General features: G+C 39.0%; 1 protein-coding gene across 4 annotated transcripts in view; it reads right to left on the minus strand.

Moving 5' to 3' along the window:
- Positions 1-1,503: 1,503 nt before the first annotated feature.
- The window catches only part of LOC136864388 (armadillo repeat-containing protein 10), a 194,326-nt gene continuing 172,233 nt past the window's right edge, over positions 1,504-23,596 (minus strand). The window contains exons 8-9 of one of the 4 annotated variants that reach the window (XM_067141321.2): positions 20,398-20,568; positions 1,504-1,618 (exon numbers count right to left, since the gene is read on the minus strand). In XM_067141321.2, coding sequence (XP_066997422.1) covers positions 20,436-20,568 — 133 coding nt within the window. In that variant the 3' untranslated portion in view covers positions 1,504-1,618; positions 20,398-20,435. Of the gene's footprint in view, positions 1,619-17,579; positions 18,941-19,882; positions 20,569-23,596 lie in introns of those variants that run through there. The other 3 variants (XM_067141322.2, XM_067141323.2, XM_067141319.2) reach the window with 3 other exon arrangements.

Below are 23,596 nucleotides of genomic sequence, written 5' to 3' on the forward strand. Positions count from 1 at the left end.
GGGTGTCTAATGTGGCAGATTTTTCGATTTTAGCCAGTGGCCAAATTTTGTGCAGTTGAGTGAACATGCATGCCAACGTATGAGGTGCCATGACAACGGCTTCAAATTGCGTTACAAATACAAGACACTGTTGATATCCAATACAGAGCCTACCACCTGGAATATACAGCATGAGCAACGTTTAATGGTTGCAAATGCGAATAACTGGCACCTAGGAAATGGTTGGTTGCTGGATCTACGTTTATCATAATTTTTTCCCTCGTTGCACTGCCCTGTACACAACCCTGCAGTACCTATAATTTTGAAACACCCTGTGTATAATTGTAATTATTTAGGAATTATTATATGAAAAATGCACAAGGACTAAAAGATAGTGATCTGCCACAAGTATGGTAAAATCATACTCAAATTAAAATATCAATATTATAACCTTGAAGCCTTGGAAAGTGCACTGGCATGTTTGAGGCTTGTTCAGAACCATGTTAGATGGCAACTAACGGTGTCAAGTATCTACCAGAAGAAATCTTAATTCCAAGAAAGAAAAAATCGAGGAAGCAGACACCTAAACAAATTGTCATCTTATGAAACAAAATTCAAACAAGAATTTCAAATAGCATAAAATACAGCAAACTCTCCATTGTCCTGGTTAATGCAGACCCGAGACTAGATGGATAAGCGAAAAAACACAGATAATTCTAAATGCATGTGTTCTCACCAGAATACGTATTTACAAAATATGCTACATATTACATTTGAAGCCGACTGGACTACTTATGTGTATCTAGCCAGAAACTGACAACTTATATATAACATTACATTAAAAAACACACTGTATTTTGTATGACTTGCTTTCGGTTCACTTCCGGGAAATAATTGTCTAATTATTTCTGTTTATGTTTTCCATTCATATTTTTCCTGATGACAATCTTCCTTTTCTGGGAAGTCTAAACATGGGTACAGTCAGACAAATTTTGTGCTGCGTACTCTATTAAGAGATCAATGCATTTCAGTGCCTCCGTGTGTGCGATAACGGGTTCCTTGAATGCCTCGTCATTGCTCTCCTCCTCTATCGAATACACTTTGTTCACAATATCTGCATCAAGTAGTTGCTCATATCGTGGTTCATAGGCACTGCTATTTAATGACTCATAGATGTTTTCGTCATCTACATCTTCACAACTAGAAATTTGTTTCAGAAGATCGGTTACACGAGTGGCAGCATCACATTCCTAATTTCTAAAACCATCAAAGCCACTTTCAGGGATGACTGCTGGTGGGAATGGTGCCCATAGCATCTTCTGGTGGTAAAACATAAGTCACATACATAATAGTGCATTCTAAACAAAAACATTCATTCTAATTATAACAGAATACAGTACGTTTTTTTTATTTTAAAAATCGCTGAACTATGTATGGATAATCTTCAAACTTTATAATCCACACTCAAATAATCGGGAGTTTGCTGTATATCAAAACACAAAACACTCTCAACAGGTAATGGTTCCACGATCCCAAAGATTATAAGAACAACAAGAAAGAATTAAAATTTTTACTACCAACTGATTACAGAAGTATTTCATAGCTGTCCTGCAGTAATATTTTATCTTCAAGAAGAACCCTGAAAAGAGATGAACACGCCCAATTATAATGCAACTTCTGTTTCAGTATATTTTGCAACAAATCTACACGTGCAACTAAGTCTACAGTTCTCCAATTCCATACAGAACTAAACATACCAATTACAGTAACGATTACCATAAGCCTATTGCTGTTTGAAAAAGGACTAACTCCTTCAGAAACTAGAGAATGACTATGAATGACAGTCAATTGCAAGTACAGGACAATTTAAAAAATCTGCACTTAAAAGCAACAAAAAATGAACACTGCATTATAACTGGGCAAAACATGCTTGCCAGAAGTGACTTCCATGTGCAAATGCTGTTCAGCACATACCACAATACTGGCAGTTAGTAAGCATTACTGGCAGCATGACTGGTGGTTTAGCTACAAATAATTAACAATGCCATAAATTCTTCCGAGTTCTAACACAGTGACAACATACAAGACAATAATATATTTATTTCAACAGTTATTTACTTAACAGAATTTTAGTGGATGGTGATATGTGTGAAAAAGAAGAACCTAATACTATGCAATTCAATTTAAATTAAAGCTTGAATGTCTTTTAATAGCTATCTTACAGATCCATATGCTGATGCTGATCTAATAATCTCATGTACAAGGTGCTACCAAGAAATATACATTTCAATTTGGATTGCGTATTTCGCTGCTGATCATTTTACTTCCAACATATTTTACTGGTATTAAATTGAGTTAAGAATAACATCAAAAGAGTTGAAAGAGTTTGCATTGTAAAAAAACAATCATACTAAATTCTCTAGCAGTGAAGAATATATCAGCTGGGAATGAGCTTGGAAGTTGAACATTAGAAACATGAGATCAAATATACACAATTTGTTAACCCTTTATGATATACTGCTATAAATAAGGCACCCTAAACAGCCAGACAGTTTGACAGCTCGTAAGATATATGAAGACAATGCAGGGTGTAAGGGATAAGGTGACAGTCCTGGAAGAGTGGGTAAGTATACTCGCTAGTGCAGCACCAAACAGTTTTACTTGAGACGAACATACAGTAATATGTGAAGAAGTATCCACTAGAACCGCTAAACAGCTTGCAGTTGTTTGTATTTGTCCAGAGATGTTAACAGTTTTGGTCTTGACAGAGGAATAATGGCTACAAAAAATTATTCGTGTTCAGATGATGCAGAGAGAAGTGACATTAGTTTACTTGTCAGTGAGACCCTCCACAAAGAGATCAACTGCCACAGAATTCTATGCGGATCAGTGGCTTCCTCCACATCATAACATTTCTGAATACAACTTAAAATACAGAAGTTTAAGGAAGACCTAAAATAACCTGCCATGTCAACTTAAAGATTCTTTTATCAATCAGAACTTTGATATTTTTAGTTTTCAATAAGGCTGAGAAAAGAAGAAATGTTCTAAATACAGAACTCCAAACAGCATTTGCTCTTGCACTTTTTGGACCAAAAATAAGTATGAACATTTTTGGTGCATGATACATGCGAGGATTTGTGTGCGAAAGATCGTATTCCCTGCTGGCATCAGCTCATGCTCCCCTCGTGCCATCCATTGGCGTACAATTTACATATGTTGTCCTTGAAGGGCCTATTACGGAAACATCTAAGGACTGTAGACAACGTGAGAGTCCACCAGGAATTACAACAAGATCAGTTTTAATTTCCTGAAGACGTCGAAGCAGAACCCCTAGCCGTGCTCCCCACACCGTACGGACCCAGTTCTGGACAAGAGCTCTATCCATTCGTCCTTTCTCTTGAACCCGTACATGAATGCCTTTGGAAAACTTTGCATTAGGCACTGTTTTTCTTTCGAAAATACTGTACGGTGGCAATTTTCTTCTGTCTGCGGTTATTTCTAACATGACAGTGCAACACTGTTTTTCACACCCAGTTGTACGTACAAGCACGCTAGATTCCCCCTTCTTCTTGATTGTGGTGTCAAAGTTTATCGGGGTTCGATCTGCATTGCCAATTTGATTTAAGATGTAATTGTTTTTCTTCCACACTGCTATCACATGGCAATGAAAATCTGAGTTTGTCAATGAAATCGCTTAGCATTCTCTGACAGAGAGATGTTCGCCTTCGCAGACACAATCCCTTTCGTGTCATGAATCTAAGGATCCAAGCCCAGCTCACTTTCAGATCCGAACAGCTGATTCCTCCTTTAATCGCTAGTTCGCGCGCTTTGAAATGTAGCATCTCGTTCGAGATACTAAAGCCATCATTTTGCAACTCTGTAACGTAATGAAGCAACTCATCTTCCAGTTCAGGAAACTTACCAGTTTTCGACCCTCTGAATGCCTTACATGTTCGGATGGTGGTTTCTAGTGCAGCATTCTGTTTATGCCAGTAGCGAACATTAAGCTCAGTCACACTGAATTCTCGACCGGCAGCTCTGTTACCATGTTCTTCAGCATATTTTATCAGTTTGAGTTTAAATGAAGCTGTATAACTTCCACGTTTCTCCATAACTTAAAGATCGACCTACACAAGAAAACTTAACTGAGAAACGACAATGAAACGTGAAGACAGAATATTGGTACTTGTCGACAATACAACAGATGGATGATACCTAATACCATGATCACTTGACTGTATTACGATCTCCCTATATACTCTACGTTTCCCTACCTTGCTTGGCGCTGCTTGCTTCAATTCTACGCTCGCCGCATGATGTACTCTGCTCACCTACTGTCAACTCGACTGATTACGCCAGCTGTGCTACACTTTGCCGTGCTTGTGTACTGTGCACCACGTGACTTTATTCTTTCTAGAACTCGCTAGTGTGTATAGCCTTCGCTTCGTTTCTGGAAACTTCCTTTCCTCTTTAAATTGCTCTCTCCGCCCATCCATCCTTGAGTCGGGCTTTCGTGGCGGAGTGGTGGATTTACACACGCTAACAACTGTGTGCTGTGCTATTATGTCAACTTCAGCTGGACAATATCTGCTACAACTCGGTCAGCAAGGCTTATAACACATTTGTTTACATTTAGACTTTACCTTCATTCTGGCATTTGCCTATTATAAATACTTTACTCAGTCGAGTGGCAATGCTTCACTTTAAAACTTTCACATATACTCTTTCTACTTATGAACTGCGCTACGGACTATTTGCAAAAAGAAAGCTTCTTCAGTTCTCATTTATGATCTATTGCTATTGCTAAACTATTCAATTACCCGGTGAAGAAGATCCTTTCTCATCCTAGTTACCTTTCCCTTCCCATGCGTCCTTTTTCTTTTCAGGGTTCTGGTTTCGATGCATATTGTATACTTTTGTAAATGTGGCACATCTTTTTTTTTAGATTTTTCTTCCACATCCAAATTTTTATCTGGTTGTTAACTTATGGTTGTTAAAATATATTTATATATTATTTTGCACTGTTATTCTGGTCATCATCTTTTGGCCCTAGTTCCTTCCTTACTACGCGATTTTCCTCATCATAGCCTACTTCTTATTTTATTTTATTAAGCACGTTTGATCACCTAATGTTATCTTATCAATTATGGTACATTTTATTTCATTGTGGTATATCAAAATATAATATTATTATGTCGTCGCCCCCGACAACTGCCTGGACAGGGAAATACTCCTATTTCACATGCTCAGCTCTGCCAGATAGGTAACGATAAGCATATTGACAAAGACTGAAGAGTGAGAGGGATGGCTGAGTGTGACTGACTGGCTAGGAATGCGGCCTTGGGGCGGGGGTTTGAGAGTTAGGTATTTTTGTTACAACACTTAACCTCAACCGTTCTGCAGGTAGAAGGAAATGCAGCTACTTCTTGTACTATCGCGTACAAAGTACTGTAATAGCAACTGGTGCAGTCCCGATATTTAACGTAGGCACGCCCTCGGAATACCCAAACTTTATTTCGTGCATGTACCATATGTCTTTGTGACGTCAGAAATTAATGCAAGTTATGTGTGGGGATTTTTCCCCCCTGCAATTTCAAATGTTAAGAATGGGGTACGAGATATACACAGTGGCAAGTATATGCAAGCAAATATGATAATGCCCAGTAGCGGCGATTAGGAATTAAAAGTGGGGGGGGAACAAAATTACGGAAAAAAAAAAAAAAAGGACCCAAGTTAGCAGGATATGGCGGGCGGGGGGAGGGCGCAGTATATGCATGTAAACTGGATGAAAAGCTACAAAGTGGTACATTTTTTTAATGCTCTCTGGGTGAATTTCCACAGAGAGGTAAAGGTTTTACCAATATAAGTGCAATAATAAGAGGTTTTGAGATGTTGATTCAATACTAGACTACAGAATAAAACTTTCACCAAAGGAACAATATACATGTGTAATACAATTAAATAGAAGTACGGCGTGATTATACAATTCAAAACCATTTAGTATTTGACTACACACAAAGAAACTAACAGACAATAAAGACACTGCCAGATGGATGAATGCGCGCGACAATCTGTGAATCATACCTCAGTGTCCTTGATCTCGGCAAAAAGACATACCCCTGCTACCTTTTATCGTAGCACGTGCAACATCTCCACTACTTAATGAGGCGCTATGCAAATCAGTTAGCCTTGATGAACGACATTTTGTACGTATTTCGACTAAAAAGAAAATAAATTAAAGAGCTAGCTGATAAGATAATGGGGCTCGTACATTTTTTTAATAATTCCAATAATTCCTAGTTTCAGCCAGCTAAAATGGAATAAAAATGTAAGGTTTTCTCCAGAAAGTGAGGTGGGGGGGGAGCGACTGCCCCGCCTCGCCCCCCTTAGTCGCCGCTACTGGTAATGCCAATAACAAAACTTTACTGAGAGGTAAAAAATTTGAATGAGTGAAAGTGCAGCTTAACATTTATGTTGAGTACATAGATTTATGGAGTTTGGTGAATTACACAGGATTTTCTACAAGCCACTGATATTAATGGTAAGCATTTGGATATCACTGCTAACCAATGTTGAACCAGGTTGAACAACATGCTTTTTACTGCACGTTTTATTAACTGAAGAAACAGGTAATGATGCATCTTCACAGTATATCTGCACAAATAATTTAATTCCATTAAAACTGTAGGTTCTGTGGCCACCACATTATCAACACCCACTATCTCCCAAATGAAGGCAGATAAACTGACCAGGAAAGGAGCAGAAACACATTTTGTAGGCCCACAACCTGTATGTGGGATTTTCTATGGACAAGCCCAATACTACATAGGAAAAGGGTACAAAAGAAACAAATGGAAAACTGGGAAAAATACTCCAGGATGCAGGCTTGCAAAGGAACTGATAAAGCAAACAAGCAGCATACTAAAGAACTATTGAAACTGAGCAAAGAAAATATAAGATGGGTGGTAGGACTGTTGACAGGACACTGCCATCTGAAAAAGCACCTACATAGAGTTGGAGTAATAAGAGGCAACATATGTAAGAAATGCAATGAAGCAGAGGAATCAGCTGAACACATACTTTTCGAATGTGAGGCGCTGGGTAGAATCTGACTCTCCACTCTATGACTACCAGGTGAAGAGAGAGAAAAATCCAAGACGACCCAATAAGAACAACCAGCAGCTTTGTAAAGGGAGCAGGTATATCTAGGTGTGAATGAAGGAAAAACATGATAGCAAAAGATCTTAGAGATCAACGCTAATTAGGAAGTAATATTCAGAGGCTCCATGAAGAAGAAGAAGAAGACGAAGAAGAAGAAGAAGAAGAAGAAGAAGAAGAAGAAGAAGAAGAAGAAGAAGATGAGATCCCAAATGCAACCTGACAGCTACATGCCTTCCAGCATCTCCAAAAACAATCAAAACGTAGTTAGTGGGACGTAAAAATGAATAACAGTAATGAAAGGAAGCGAGTGAGTTTGCTATTCGGTTCGAGGCATGTTGACCATTATTGCGCTGTTATAGATGGAATTAAAATACATTCATTATTGGGCTGTGAGGTGATGGGTGTAACGCTTGCTACGTGATAGGTGTGTGTGTTTCCACCAACTACTACTGCTAATAAACGTTTTCTTTTCACACCCTGATGGGATATGGTGGGCCTCCTAGAGGGTTATGCCCTCTCTCAGACCAGGGAGATTTGAAGCGGTAATTTGAGGTGCAGAGAAGGTGAGGCCTACAAAAGGATCTGCTTGGCCCTCGTCTTAGTGCAGGAGAATGGAAAACCACAGAAAACCATTCTCATGACAGCCAGCAGTAGGGACCACACTCTCTACCTCCTGAATGCAGAACTGTAAGGAATACAAAATTGGAAAAGTTGGAGCATTTCAAGTTACTGGAATGTGTATTTTTCCAGGATAAAAGTATACTAAGGGAAATTAAATCAAAGTGCAGCAAAGCTAATTTAGTGACTGTGTAGTTGCAATCAATGGTATTCTATAAGAAAGAAGAGAGTTGTTCTATGAAACTATCTTTAAATCGGTCAGCTTTCAGACAGACTTTGCTGTACAGGAGTGACAGCTCAGGATGCCTTATTCATAAGTTGGAAATAACAAACATGAAACTAGTGAGAATTATTGCTGATAAAATCAGATGGGAACAATGGTATTCAAAATGAGGAGATAAAGGCTAAGTTAGAAATAAAACTGATGGATGAAGCTATACTGTACATATAAAATGGCTTTGTGCTGGGGTCATATGAGGAGAGTGGAGGAGGATCAGTTACCTAGGAGAATAATGTACTTGGCCATGCAAGGTAAGAGAAGAAGACCAAGGTGCCTATGGTTAGACTCAGTTTCTAATGATTTAATGATACATGTGGAGCTAAACGAGATCACAGACCTAGATGCAAACAGAGGATTGTGGAGACATTTAAGTTAATTCAGAGAGGCTTTCAGCCTGAATGCTGAAAGGCATAAGTCTATAATGAAGATGCAAGTACAATATGCATTTCTTTAGAGTGTCCATAATCATACATTAATCATTCTCTCTCTCTTTCTTGTGTGAACAACTTACACAGTAGGGGCTGGCTTTCTGATCTCATGTTGATGAGTTCCATCCAGGCTCATTCTGGTGCATCTGAAGGGGCTCTGTCTGTAGACCTAGCAGCAGGTAAAAGAACTCCCGTGGGACAAAATTATGGCACTTTGGCTTCTCCGACAACCATAAAAGTATTTAAGGGGGCATAAAACTGATGGTGATTATTATTCATTTCCCCTTCTCCGCCAACACAGGTTGCAGGCAAATATGGTTTCTCTCCACTTTATCCTGTCTCTCCACAATTCCTAATCCAACACTGTGCTCCACTCCAGATTCTGTTGTCCTACGCTGTTCTTCACAGAGTCCATCCATCGTAATCTCATTCTTCTTTTTTTTTTTTTTTTTTTTACAATTTGTTTTTTACGTCACACTGACACAGATAGGTCTTATGGTGGTGATGGGATGGGAAAGGCCTAGGAGTGGGAAGGAAGCGACCATGGCCTTAATTAAGGTACAGCCCCAGCATTTGCTTGGTGTGAAAATGGGAAACCACAGAAAACTTCAGGGCTGCCAACAGTGGGGTTTGAACCCACTTACCTGGTATTTGATCATCTTAGGTCTTCCTCAACAGACAACGTACCAGTCTCGAAAATGCCAGTTTTCGTACTGTACTCACAGAATTTCTCTTTAAGTTCCAAGATATTCAATAGAAGTATTAAACACTGCCTACCACTACAACCAAGTCATAAGCAATACCGCTTACAAGATTTCCACCTTACTTAATTAATCCCTCTTTGCACTTTTGTGTCTTTCACTATATTAAAATTAATTTTGCATGGTCACTGCTAATCTGGTGCAGCTCTTGTAAGGCAGACCCTCTGATGAAAAGGGGCCAACATCTGCTGTGTATTGAACCATTCTGTTCATGGTCAAAGAATGTTGATATAATAATTATTATGGGAATCGTATGAGACCACAAAGAAAGGGCCTTGGGTGGCATCTTATTGTGCAATAGTATCCGAGATTGCGAGCTTTTCGAGAGAACTTAGCGTCAGAACCGAGCTGAAGTTTCTAGATACTCATTAAAATTTATTACCCCAGTGAACCTATTCACCTGCAGCGTGGGACGCGTGCAGCTCAGTGAGAAATCGTGGGGAAGTTTATGTTGGAGGGAAAAGAATTTATTCAATATCTTCGACTACAAGAGGAATGCAGGGGATTGGATGCAAGAACTGCAATCAGGATATTTTTCTGAAAATTTTGATATGCTGCATGGCACTAGTTGTAATCACAATAAAGGTATGAGTAATTAATATGCATACCACGGGAGAAATTTTCCACTCCGCGGGCATGCGCATGAAGCCCACGCATGTAGAGCTTGGTAGCGTGGGGCGAGATCGCTAATATATATGACTGCCGAGGGCGCAAGAGTCATTTCACTGTGTGTATCACTGTCATGTAGGTGTCTGTCACTCTGCTATTCAGCGAAGAGAAGACCACCTTTATCTACAAGCAACGCAGTCAGAGTTCACCTTATACTTGGGATGTTTTCTCCTACATCACGTGTGGACTGGACACTGCTCATCCATCATGTTGAAGCGGTAATTGGGATCGAAGCTGCCGAGCATTCTTCACGGCATCGAGGTGCGAATGTGGACCATCAGCGACGTCCAATCATCACGACATCGAGGAGGCGATAATGAAGTCACCTGAACGAGTTGCAGAGAACATCACAACCGACCAGGATGTCACCAGTCATCGAACCACGAGTGCTGTCACCAGCTTCTAACGTCAACATGATGGCGTAAATTCGCAATGTCACAGGGGGACTGTTCAGTTATATCATCAGACACAGGTCAGATAATTCCATTGTTTAAGCATGCAGAAGTATGATAATGGTTAGGTCAATAGTAGATAAATTTGGCCTTCCACCAATATGGAAATAGGTTGGGATATGAATGCCCGTGTAAATAGAATTCATGCCCAGGACTCAAGCTTAGTTAGATAGTTAATATTTGCATGTTGTTATTCTCATTTGTTTCGTTAGTGTCATTATTGCAGAGATATTATGTTCAAAGTAGGGAAATTGAGCTCGTGTATTTTCATTTCACCGGGACCTATGCGGTCTCATACGAGTGAAACCCAGACAAGCAGTTTAGGTACTAGCGAAGTGCATGAGCAGGGTAGCCTGTAATGTTATTTGTCGAGTGAAGAAAGCCCAAGATCTTCTATCTTCTCGAATGCACTCGGATTGGCGTATTAAGCTGAGCAAGTTAGGTCGTAGGAAGCCCATAAGAAATGCGGAATAATGTTATTATGCCCAGAGTATTGAATTGAGGCCCTAAATAGCATGAGAAATAATGGTTACGTAGTAATTTGTGAATGTGAGTGCTGATAAGAAGGCCAGGATATGTATATGAATGTGCCGCTGAGAGCACCAATGATAAATAATGAATGGGCCAGTTGTATTTGAGTTTTATCTGCACTAGAGTGTTGAATTTGAACTCTAAGGAATAAAATGGCCAGTAGTAATTATATCATAATGAGGGCAATACGTATGGTAGATTCATGGGCCGGAAAGAGGGGAGAGTCGCCCCTTGTCTCTGTTTACTTGCTGTCAGCCGAGGGAAATATTTATGGCAGTTAGGCTCAGTTTATACAAAAGGCCGAGGTGTTGAAGGGCCAATGTGGGTTGTTTCTGAGGTCACGACATGAAAGTCTGAAGGTAGAAACAGTGCGTTTGGCTGTCAAGAAGACGGGAGAGCAGTGACCTTTTTATACTATGGTCCGGAAGACGAAAATTTATGCACGATTGTCGGTGTCATTCAAAGAGGCACATAACTATGCATATGTATCTCCACGATGTAAATATGTTCTTCTAATTTTATTTGATGTCGTATGGTTGTTGAACTTGGGAAAGTCTCGCGATCGATTCCCAGACAGTAGAGTGTATATTGGATGCTTGTTTAGAACTTGTAGGGTAATTATGAGCACTGAGGCATAGATTCATGTTAGAAATAGATTTCGTTCTTTGTAGATATGAGTTGCCTACGAGCAGATTTATGATTCAATACATTTTATTTAACGTAACCATTATGCTGCCTGTTGCAGTGTCAGATGTTTCCGTGATGCAAGACATCTCCTCCACAAGGTCTATAACTTCAATCGAGATAACCGTTTATGTCAAGAAATCATTTAGATTTGTTTATGACAATTATGTCAGTTATGTAAATTTCATTGGATATTTGTTCATTATCAGAATTTTAGATTATTGTAATAAACCAGTTTGTTAAATCGAAGATGCAGCTCAATCGTTGTTTATTTTGGTTAGATTTGTTCATGACCTGCTCACTTCTATTCCTCTTCATTTAATTTTATTACGTGACCCTTTTCTTGCCTGATACCCCCTGAGGATTGCTGTTACGCCGGAGCAGATAAAGAGGATTATTGAGCAAGGTAAGCTATGTGCCAAAGTGATTCACCTGGTGGTGAGTGTATTGGTAGCTATAATATACTTGGTCAGATTTCAGCACTGGCTTGACGTTGACGAAGGCATTATAGGGCACAGTATAGTAAACTGTGTATTGCTGAGGTGGAGGGTAGTGCTGTATGTGATGTGTGAGTTGCAAGAATGTTGGGGATAGCATAAACACCTAGTCCCCAAGATAAGGGAAATAGTTTATATGAGTAGAATTCCATGATCCAGCCAGGAATCAAACCCAGGGACCCGAGGCCTGAAGGCCAAGACAATAACCAGTCAGCTATGGAGCCAGACTTTCAGTAAATTGATTGGCTTTTTTATGCTTAAATTTACAGAGCTGAACTTTGTTGTCATGAGTGGTTATGGTCATCAGAGAGTAACAAAATAATGATGCAAATGGCTATGAAAGTAGTAAAGAAAAGTGGAAATAAAATATTGGAACCCTAGTTAATTTATTTGAAGTATGCTGAAAGCGATGTTCTAAGACAGGCCAATGCCTGCACAACTGCCTGATACTGGGCAACATAGCCTTTCCAGTAAAAGCTCAGGTCCGTTCCCTTCTCGCTGGATGTTTGTCTCTATGCCTACGTCATTGCTTTCCTCACAGCACTCGCAATGCCTCCCTCTCCCTTGAACTAATGCAAGGTCCACAACTCCCACGGTAGTCTAATATTGCTTTGCCTCACAGTGGAGCACATCTCTACGTGCTTAGTTACACATACCATGCCGAAGGAATAAATAAATGTGACAAATAATGTGTCAATATTTAAAATGCATCTCCTCTGGGCTATAATGGATTCCTCAAACTCGTCTAAATATGTGTCCATCTTTTTTCATATTTAATGTATTGCTGAAATGTTAATTATTACGAGTTTTGATGATGATGATGCTTGTTGTTTAAAGGGGCCTAACATCTAGGCCATCAGCCCCTAATGGTACGAAATGAGACAAAATGTTATGACAATTTAAAAATCCATAATCCTTCACTGACAGATTCGAAAACGTGAGGACGAAGAATGAATGGATGGATATGAAGTTAAAACAATCAGTGGATCCGAACCGCAATGCCCCACATTCCCAGAAATTAGCGTTAAATAATAGTATTACTGACCAAGGGACTGCTTCTAAAGCACAATACTGAATCAATGATGGTTGTAGTCAAAATGGGTCAAAAATCCAGGTCATCGGCCACTCATAATGGTACTTACTGCTAGGAAAATAGAACCATGGTATTTGTCATGTTGCAGTACTAATCAAAAGTAGCGTAGACTCGTGGTATTCCACACATTATGGAACTACTCACAGGTAATGAAGTTCGCACATGTAACACAGACCTATGGTGTTTCACACACTGTGGGGCTATTTACAGTTAACGCAAACCTATAGAGGCAATGCGAACCTATGGTGTTCCTCACTTAAGTGGACTAACCACAGGGACCCTCATTATCCGGTGGTGTTCCTCACATAGTTGGTATTAAGCATAGGCAAGGCAGAACCATGGTGTTGCTCATCCCATGGTGTTGCTCATATAGGGGTACGAATCACAGGTACTGTAGAATGCATCCTGAGCCACACACTATCGCCACTAATCACAAACCTATTTTGTATCTAACATGGTACTATGCGCAAGTAAAAGCAACCTGCGGTGTTCCCCGCGTGGTGGTACTAATCACAAGTAGTCTCGTGATTCTAATAAAACCATCCCTAGGTCGCCCCTTTTAGTCGCCTCTTACGACAAGCAGGGGATTCAGTGGGTGTAGTCTTCGCCTGCATCCCCCACCCACAGGGAGTTTGAGTTTTTCACTGAGTTAAACCTGAATAAATTGTCATTTTTGACCTTACAATCCAGCATTCTAATTCACAAACGTAACTTCTCTAGTTCTTTTCTTCTATTGTGCTGCAGGTCGTATTGTAAATGTAGAGCCTGGCAACATTTTCAGAGCATGCACAGGTAGGAAACAATTGTTCAACTGCGCAGCCCCATAGCGATTGCCGATCTCATGTGGGGAAAGCTTGGCGATCTGTTGCAGGGAAGGCTATGTTCAGTGTTTCCTCCATGCCCTTAGCACGTGCTAGCCCTGTAACACGCACGGTGTAGCCAGCAAGGCAAGCATGGCTAATTGCTGCCTGTGGGATGTTTTACAAGAGCAACCCAGTTCTAAGAAGAAGTGAATAATATCATGCTGTCAGTTAATAAGCGACTTACTATGCATACTGGCTGCACGGTTTGGGCCATGTAGCTGTTGGTCTTACGTCACACCAATTCAGACAGGTCTTATGGCGACGATACGCTAGGACAGGGCAAGGACTGGGAAGGAAGTGATCACGGCCTTAAATAAGGTATGGTCCCAGCATTTGCTTAGTGTGAAAGTGGGAAGCCATGGAAAACCATTTTCAGAGATGTCGGCGGTGGGGCTCGAACCAGCATTGCCAACCATAGCAGGATTCTGCTGTTCTGGAGCAAAGAAAGGACCTTTATCATACATACATTTACTTATTGCTTATTGCTGTCTTCTGATCCCGGGTGGTTTCGCTTGTAAGTGTATTAGATGTGTCAAGTGTTTAGGTTTGTTTGAGAGATTAATTTTCACTTTAATTTCTTTTTAGTTTAGTTTATTTTACTTCATATATATTTTGCTATGAGTGACTCCAATAGCACCACAAGTGAGAAGAGAGGTAGGTGTGGAACATTGGAAATAAAGACAAAAACATGCAGGATTCTAGTAAAAAGGTAAGCAAATATCTATAAAAGTGAGGTCATTATATCTCATATAAATTGTTATTTACCAAATTTCCAGTCAACTTACAGGAAGTACCGGTAGCAGAATAGGTCTCGTAATAGCAGAATTATGGGATGATTAAGCCTCGGGTAATTATATCCTTAAATATTTATTTAACTAGATATGTATTATTTCTTTATACTTTTTCTTTTTATAATTAAATACATATTCTGGTGTATTTATTTATAATATGTACCTATTTGTTTATTTTACTTCAAATATTTAATTGTTCATTTTCTTGCTATAAGCGACTGATAGCAATGCAAGTGAGAAGAGAGGAAGGAAAGAGAGGATATATTTCCTATATTCGGCAGTACATTCTATTCCTTACATGTCTCCTGCCTACATCCTTGGTAATTCTAGCAATTGGCTTCTCTGTTTCATCAGTGCATCACAGTTTGTGTGTTCTATTTCAGGACGAGAATTCCCTAGTCATTAAGGACAGCGATGGAGCTGGAGGCATCAATCTCATTAAGCCTCCTTGGACTAGTTTGCACCTGAAATTACAGTGGACTGTCGAACGTGAAAGACATACACTAAGAGTGTGGAGTTCTCGTTTCAATGGACAAGATGTGTCCCAAAAGTGTGAGGTGTGTTGTTACTTTGTACAGTTTTGTATGGGAGTATGGAGACATTTTAAAAACTGATGGAACTGCATTATTTTGCAACATTTGTGAGAAACCCATAGCTACAGACATGCGTTTGCAAGTGATGCAACATACTGAGACAGCAGAACACATGAAATGGGCATAGATAAAGATCTGAGACCTGGTCCAGCAAATCGCCAGTTCTCGCAAAATGTATGTCAGGCATTTCTTGAGGCTGATTTACCACTTAGCAAACTACAGCATCCAGTGCTACATGAAATGTTAGAAAATCACTTGACACCTCATCTCCCTGACGAGTTAACGCTGCATAAGTAATTTTTACCAAAACTATACTGTGGATAGTACACAGAATTTATAGTAAAATTGGCAACAATGAAGCATAGATTACAATGGATGAGATGAGTGATGCTACTGTCCATCACATAGCCAACGTTATAGTCGGTGCGTTGAAATGCCGTCCATAACTGTCATTTTTACTGACAACTGTTCGGTTTGAGAAAACCATCACATACTAGTTGAAGATTTTTAATGATGCTGTGGTGCTTCTGTGGCCTGATGGTATCCAGTATGCTAAAGTGCATCTATTAATTACAGATGCTGCACCTTACATTGTTAAAGCATGCAAAGGGTTGAAAGTTCTGTAAAGTATGATGAACTTGTTTAGTGCATAGTATGCACAGTGTTGCTGAAACAGCAAGGAGTGTTTTTCCATATGTGATCAGAGTAATAGTATCCATGAAGAAAGTGTTCATTAAAGCACCCACCCACTTTTGTTAGTTTATTCAAACAGTGTGCCGCCGATTTCCCAATACCTCCGCAACCAGTGTGCACCAGGTAGGGTAGTTGGCTGGAAACAATGTACTATTATATGGTCAATTTTGAACTAAAAAAAAAAAGTCCTCGAAAAGCTTAACAAAGATGATGCAGCGTGCATTAGCGAATCTTTAGAAGCTAAGTGTGTGAAGTGAGTTCAAGGAGACTTCGAATACATTAAATTTAACTTTGCTTTTCTTAAGTTCCACAATCACAAAATTTGAAAAGAAACACATACCACTTTTGTCATCTCTGCAGAACATTCCTGAAGTGTGTGAGGAGCTTGAGAAATCTCCTGGGAAGCCCAGGGAACACATTTTGGCAAAATTAAGGAACATTTTATCATGGAATCCGGGGTACAATAAACTTGTGCAAATAAGTAGTATCCTTAGTAGTAACAGAAATATGGAACCCAATAAGGAGGAATTTTCACTGTCAAACATTGTGTGCTTTAAATATGCACCAGTAACCTCATCTGATGAGGAGAGAAGCTTTTTTGCAATACAAAACTGTTTTAGCTGAAAATAGGCAGAGCTTTCTTTTTGAAACCTTGAAAATACTGCTAGTTGTACATTTACAATGCCAAAGTGTAGAAAGAAACTTCACCCTGTATAATGCATTTTTTCTTTCTTTTGCATTTGGAATGACAGAGGGTGCACATTTTCGTTTTACATTACGCATGACTTCATTCATGAAATCAAATCAGTTTTGTGTATAGCACCAAGTGGCTGAAGTAAAGTATTTTTCTTTTGCATTGTTTTGTTCTACATATTGACAGTCAGCTGGTGGAATTACTGGTACTGTGAGTATGTTCTGTGACTTGCACGTGAAAATATCGTTGTTGTATTTTTTTCTGTATACATGTAAGTTGCTGATGAAAGCCAAATAGCAAATTTTAGTGCCTCTGTGGACTATTCACAGATGAAAATTTAGCTTTGTTTAACAGTATAACTGCGCATGTTTGTGTAGGCGTGCCAAGAGTGAAATTTAATTTACTTTGTATATCAATCAAGCATATATGGGTACTTTAGTAGCAGTATATGACAAAAAAATCAGCACTATGAAAGGCTGTGAAGTAACCTTTCCTTTCACTCTTTAGAATAACATTTGAAAACACCACATACATGCTTTTGTATTTCAGAGGAACTCTCAAAAGTGGTGGAAAAAGGGGCTCTGGTTAAGACGCAGCGGGTCATTATGCTACTTAGGTTCCAAAATGGGTAAAAAATAAATAAATAAATGCAATGTAAATTTTAATCTTATACCAGCTGTATAGTATTATTTGAAGTAATTCCACATACTGTATATGAGTTGACTATGTAAGTACAGGAGATATAAGTAGAATTTTGTAAACAATATAAATTTATTAAGAATGAGCTGTGTGTTTAATAGAAAAAATTGTTAGCATAAATTGTATAATATTGTATTCTAGGAAAATTTTCTTCTCTTGTTAATTTAAAATTTAGTGCTTGACAATGTATTTTAGTGTACCATTTGCCACCGAGGTAGACACCTCATTTGCAAATAAAGAGATTTTGATTTGATTTTGATCATGCATGCGCAGTACATTTTGCAGGATTCGGAAACTGCGACAAGCGCCGACCTGTTAAGTGGGAAGTATGTTTGACAGTAAATTTGTACTGCGGACAGGTTTACTCAAGCAGCTGGACTTTTCAACTATATTCTGGGAACTTAATCACGTATTTTCTACTTTGTAAGCAAATACACATTTCTGATAAGTTAAGCACTTAATCATCCGAGCCCTAGTGATGATAGCAGATTTCTGGTACGGTGGGTTGACAATGCTGGTTCGAATCTACCAACTTCTAAGTGCACAGCAACACATCCAAAACAATGGAGCCAACTTGCTTGGTATATAAGTTTTTGTGTCCACCCCCCAGCTGTTTAATGTAGCACGAACATGTGATGCTGGGATAGGCATAGGGTAGGACTGAACAGGAAGCAACTTTGACTTTAAAGTATAGCTGCAACGTGAAACTACAGAAAACTATCTTCAGGGCTGGTGATGGTAGGGTTCAAAGTCACTATCTCCTGAATGCATGCTTACAATACAACCTGCACCTCATAGCTAAATTGCTCAGTTAATTATATCACAGGTTCCATTGTTGAAGAGTACAGCAAGCAAGCAAGCTAGAATGTAGTTTTATGTGACTTTTTGATATTGTGATCACAGCCACGGGATCTCCAGTTTTATGTGGAATCCAAACAATGGGGAAGTGACAGTTCAGTTAAAAAATATCATACGCATTGATCAAGATTTGATCCACAGCTACCTTAGCGAGAAGCCAGTGATGTCACTTTGCTTATCATGCCCTCCCCTTCAACAACGTCTTCAGGAATATTTTACAGTTAACCAAATTTAACTGTACAAATAATCAACAGATCTGTACTACATTTTTTCTTCTGAGACAACGTTATTATGTGAGGAAGACAGTTTAGTTTTACTTCTGAAGCTTCATCATCCAACTAGAAGAATCTCACAAAGAACAGCACCACAAAGGTCCACCCAACAAAGCTTATGTCACCTCGTCTCTCATCACCTGTACCATCTATCATCCACTTCCATCCCAAACTGTCCAGTATTACACCACCAAGGGTACCACATCCTCTCTTCTACCCCGTAGTATTAAGAACCATCAGCCAAGCTGCTGCACTGTGACCAACCTCAATCTTGGCTCACCATCAGATCTGTGTCTCTCCTCCCATCAGTGGCTCTTTTCACTGTAATCATCACAAGCACCAAAGATAAAACCTATCACATTACTCAAAAATAAAATTTACCTATGACCATTATGATAGCTCTTGCAACAAATGTCAGCTACCAGCTCTTCAGCAAGAACTGTTCTGCTTTAGTATGGCAATCAGATTGCTATTCATGAATAAGCATAAAATCCATCCCTACTTCCACACTGAGGAGTGTTTCACTGTTCGAAATATGTAGAATACTACCTGTCTCTGCTGATATTCATGTACTCAGAGACTTGGAAATTGCAGAATAGTTCATACTTAACATTAGAGTAGATCATGCTACAATATCAGGCAACTTCATCTTTGTCATCCCTTTCTACCTACCTGTACACCACTGATCCCCACTTCCAACCCCTTTCTTTCCATTGCCTTTACTCATCAATGCTTTCCAGAGTACGTACTAATCTGCTGCATTAAGTCACTCTTGACTCCTCTTCCTCCTACAGTGATGAACAAGCAAATGTAATGTTGGAACTATACGAGTGTTTCTGTTGCTTCCCATTTTAAAATGTATGTATGTGTGTGTGTGTATGTTTGTTGGTAACATACTTGTAAAGATAAGTCACTTTTCCTTATCAAATGTATGAAAAATGCAAAAACACACAAGATACTGTCATAGGCCAGCTAGTAGCAACTAGCATTTAGCATACAATATCTAATTCCTTTTTCCCTTCATATGAACACATTTAGATAAGGTGGCAGTATAAATGAAGAACTATCAAAGCTGACTTAAATAAAGAAATCACAGAAAGTATTTTGTACTTTCTTTTCTGATTTGAGTGTTTTTGTTTCTTCCCACTTTAAAATGTGTGTATGTTGTAAATATAAGTCACTCTTCCTTTCAAATGTATGAAAAACACAAGTACACACAGGATACTGTCACAGGCCTGCTAATAACAACTAGCATTTAGCACACAATATCTATTTGAATTACTTTTTCCCTTCATTTGAACATCTCATTTAAATAAGGTGGCAGTATAAATGAAGTTAACTTAAATACATAAATGATAGAAAGTACTTTGTACTTAATTCTTTTCTACTTTAAACACATTGCACATTTCCCTTATTGGCAATAAGAAAAGTTGGTTTAAATACAAAAAAAGAAATATCACCATTCACTACAAGATATGTCCGCTGAGGTTCCAACAAAGTACAATATACAACTTACATGCCATGAGACCAAAGTGCCACGATATTTCAAGCCTTTTGCTACTTGGGCAGTAAACAACAGTATAATTTACTTGCAATGCAGGTAACATTAACAATCCACAACATCTACAATATCAACCACCATACTATTAACAATGTCTAGAATGTCAATCAATAAGTACTATATTTGCACCATAAACATAACGGTTAACAACTACATCTCTTGCACCAAAATTCAATTATGAACCGATTAGTGGTTAGTGATTACAATGACAGGGTACCTCTTGCCCCGCCAATATTCAGCATCACTTATTTCGTCTCAGGATTTGATAGCCTCGTACATTTTTCGAGCTTGAAAACGGATATCTTCATTCTTGTGTTGGTTCATTAACACAAAAATTTTACTTCTCATTTTCTCCATGATATTTACTCCATAGATTGCTGCATACCTGCTAAAGAAAAAAAATATTAGCTAACACATTATGCAAGATCTTTACTCATTTCTTACACAAAGTACTAGTGATAGCTCTTAATGAAGGAAATGAGCTTCAAAAACAGATGTAAATTTTGAACAAATACATGGAAAATACTTTAATGTGGATACAATTCCATAGAAAAACAGTTTTCAAATTTGTTTATCTACAAAAACTCATTTAAGTAATTTTGTTCTTGATAATAATCTTACTTATGGGCGATTTATATACAGGAGTTGGAAATGGAACTGAAGGATATGCGAGGGTGATCGGTAAATGTGGGGAAGATATTGAAGCTAAAAGGAATGGGAAGTGTTTACTGGACTTCTGTACTAGTATGGGATTATCAGTTAGGAATACATATTTCAAGCACAAGGCTATTCACCACTACACGTGGGAGGGTAGTGGGACCAGATCCATAATGGACAATGTCAGAATTGACTTTAAATTTGAGAAATCTGTTAGGAATGTGCAGGTATTCCAGGGAATTTCCAATGATACAGACCACTATCTGATCTGTGGTGAACTAAGTATCTTTAGGCCTAGGACAGAGAAAGTGAAATCTGTCTGCTATCTCCAGGATGAGTAAGTCAGACGGAAGTACAGTACAGTAGATATTAAGCATGTTCAGGATACAGAAAGAGGATCAATGGCATTCGGGGATGCTGTAGTAGAAACAGCAAGGGAATGCCTAGGATCAACTGTGTGTAAAAATGGGAAAAAGTGAACATCTTGCTGGAAAGATTACGTGAGGCAGCTTGTAAACGTAAAGAGATGGTGTATCAGAATCGGATCCAAACGAGGACCAATGCAGACAGGGAACTGTACATAGATGAAAGAATAAGTGCAAAACAATTGACTGTTGAATCCAAGATGATTCTAGTAAAAATCTGAAAAGGCTTGGCCAAGTAGCAGGGAAACCTTTCTGGATAGTAATGAACAATATTAGAAAGTGCATGAAAAAGGAAATGAATAGTGTTGGTGTTTTGAATAAATCAGGTGAATTCATAACAGATCCCAGGGAATCAGTGGACAGGTGGAAGGAATATTATGAAAATATGCTCAACGTAAAAGAAAATCTTTCTGTTGACGGTTGCAAACAATCCAGCTCATGGGGAAGAGGACAACGATGTTAGTGAAATTACGCTTGGGGAAGTGGAAAGGATGGTAAATAAACTCCAATGTAACAAAGCAGCAGGAATAGATGAAATTAGATCTGAAATGGTGATAAAATGGCTTCACAGAGTAAAAAAATTATCATGGAATGTTAGTCGGGTATTACCTGATTGCACAAAAGCAGTATCTATAAGCAAGGAAACAGGAAGGATTGCAACAACTACGATGGTATTTTGCTGATCAGAATACCGGCTAAGGTATTCACTGGCATTTTGGAAGGAAGGCTGCAATCAATGGTTGAGAGAAAGGTAAAAACCTGTGTGGTTTCAGACCACAGGGTCAGATTTTCAGTAGGCACCAAGAATTTTAAAAATGCTATAAGAGTAATAAACATTTATGTTTGTGTTTCATAGACCTAGAGAAGGCATATGTCTGAGTACTAAGGAAAAAGATGTTAGCCACACTGAAGGATTGTGGAATTAAAGGCAGATTATTGAGAGCAATCAAAGGCATTTTTGTTGACAGTTTGCTACAATGCAAATTGATGGCAGAATGAGTTCTTGGTTAAAGGAACTTACAGGGTTTAGACAGGGCTGTAATCTTTCACCTTCATTGTTCATAGTTTACATGGGCTATCTACTCAAAGTTATAAAGTGGCAGGGAGGGATTCAGTTAGGTGGAAATGTAGCAAGCAGTTTGGCATATGCTGACTAATTGGTCTTAATGGCAGATTGTGCTGACAACCTGCAACTTAATATCTTGGAACTGGAAAATAAGTGCAGTGAATATATGTTGTTTCCAAGACTAAAGGAAAAAAAAAAAAAGAAAGAAACGAATGTTGAATATGAGGCTGGAAATACAAAACTGGAACAGGTAGATTATTTCAAGTATTTAGAATGTGTATTCTTCCAGGATACTGGTATAGCAGAGGATGAAGCATAGCTAATGCAGTGAGCTCACAGTTGCGATAAACAGTATTATGTAAGAATGAAGTCAGCTCCCAAACGAAAATATCTCCAACCGGTCTGTTTTGAGATCAATTTTGGTGTAGGGGAGTGAAAGCTAGGTTGACTCGGGATATTTTTGTGATAAATTAGAAGTAACAGACAGGACGGTAGTGAGAGTGATCGCTGGTACATACAGGTGGGAACAACGGCAGGAGCGTACTCAGAATAAGGAGATAGAGCCTAAGTTGGGAAGATAACTCGATGGATGAAGCGGTATGCGTTAACCAGTTTCGGTGGTGGGGGTCCTCTGAGGCAACTGGAGGAGGATAGGTTACCTAAGAGTACGGGGTCTCACATATAAAACCTGACTGAATGCACGGTGTTTGTACTCTGCGCTACGACCGCTGCCACAGCCGAACTTATGTCATGCGCAGCCGTACTGCTTTAAACGTGTATCAAATCTTATATGAAATCTCACCTTATAAGTAAGTGTTGTCCTTCCTGGGTTATACAGGCATTGTACCTGGTAACCACATTCTGGCTGACGCGAGTGAGTTCTTCTACTGTAATGTTTCTGATTTCATTTGTAATGTTTTCTTTCAGTTCCTCCAATGTGTAAGGATTTGTTCGATACACCTTTTCTTTCAGTTTGTCCCACAAGTAAAAATTACACCCTGTTAGATCTGGAGAATGAGGGGGAAAGAGACTAGCACTGATCACTCTGTCTGCAACGCTTTCGAGATTGTAAGGAGGGAATCTTCTGCTGTATGAGCAGGAGCTGAATCTTGTTGAAACCACCTGTGCGATTTTTCTTCTTCTGTTAATTGATGGAAGAATGGTGTCAAAATGTCATCTTGGTACTTCTCTGCATTTACTGTCGTCTCAAAAAAAAGGGGCTCAATTATTTGTCTTGCACTAACAGCACACCAAACACCAATCCTCCT

The sequence above is a fragment of the Anabrus simplex genome, chromosome 2, assembly GCF_040414725.1.
Source record: "Anabrus simplex isolate iqAnaSimp1 chromosome 2, ASM4041472v1, whole genome shotgun sequence".
NCBI lineage: Eukaryota > Metazoa > Arthropoda > Insecta > Orthoptera > Tettigoniidae > Anabrus > Anabrus simplex.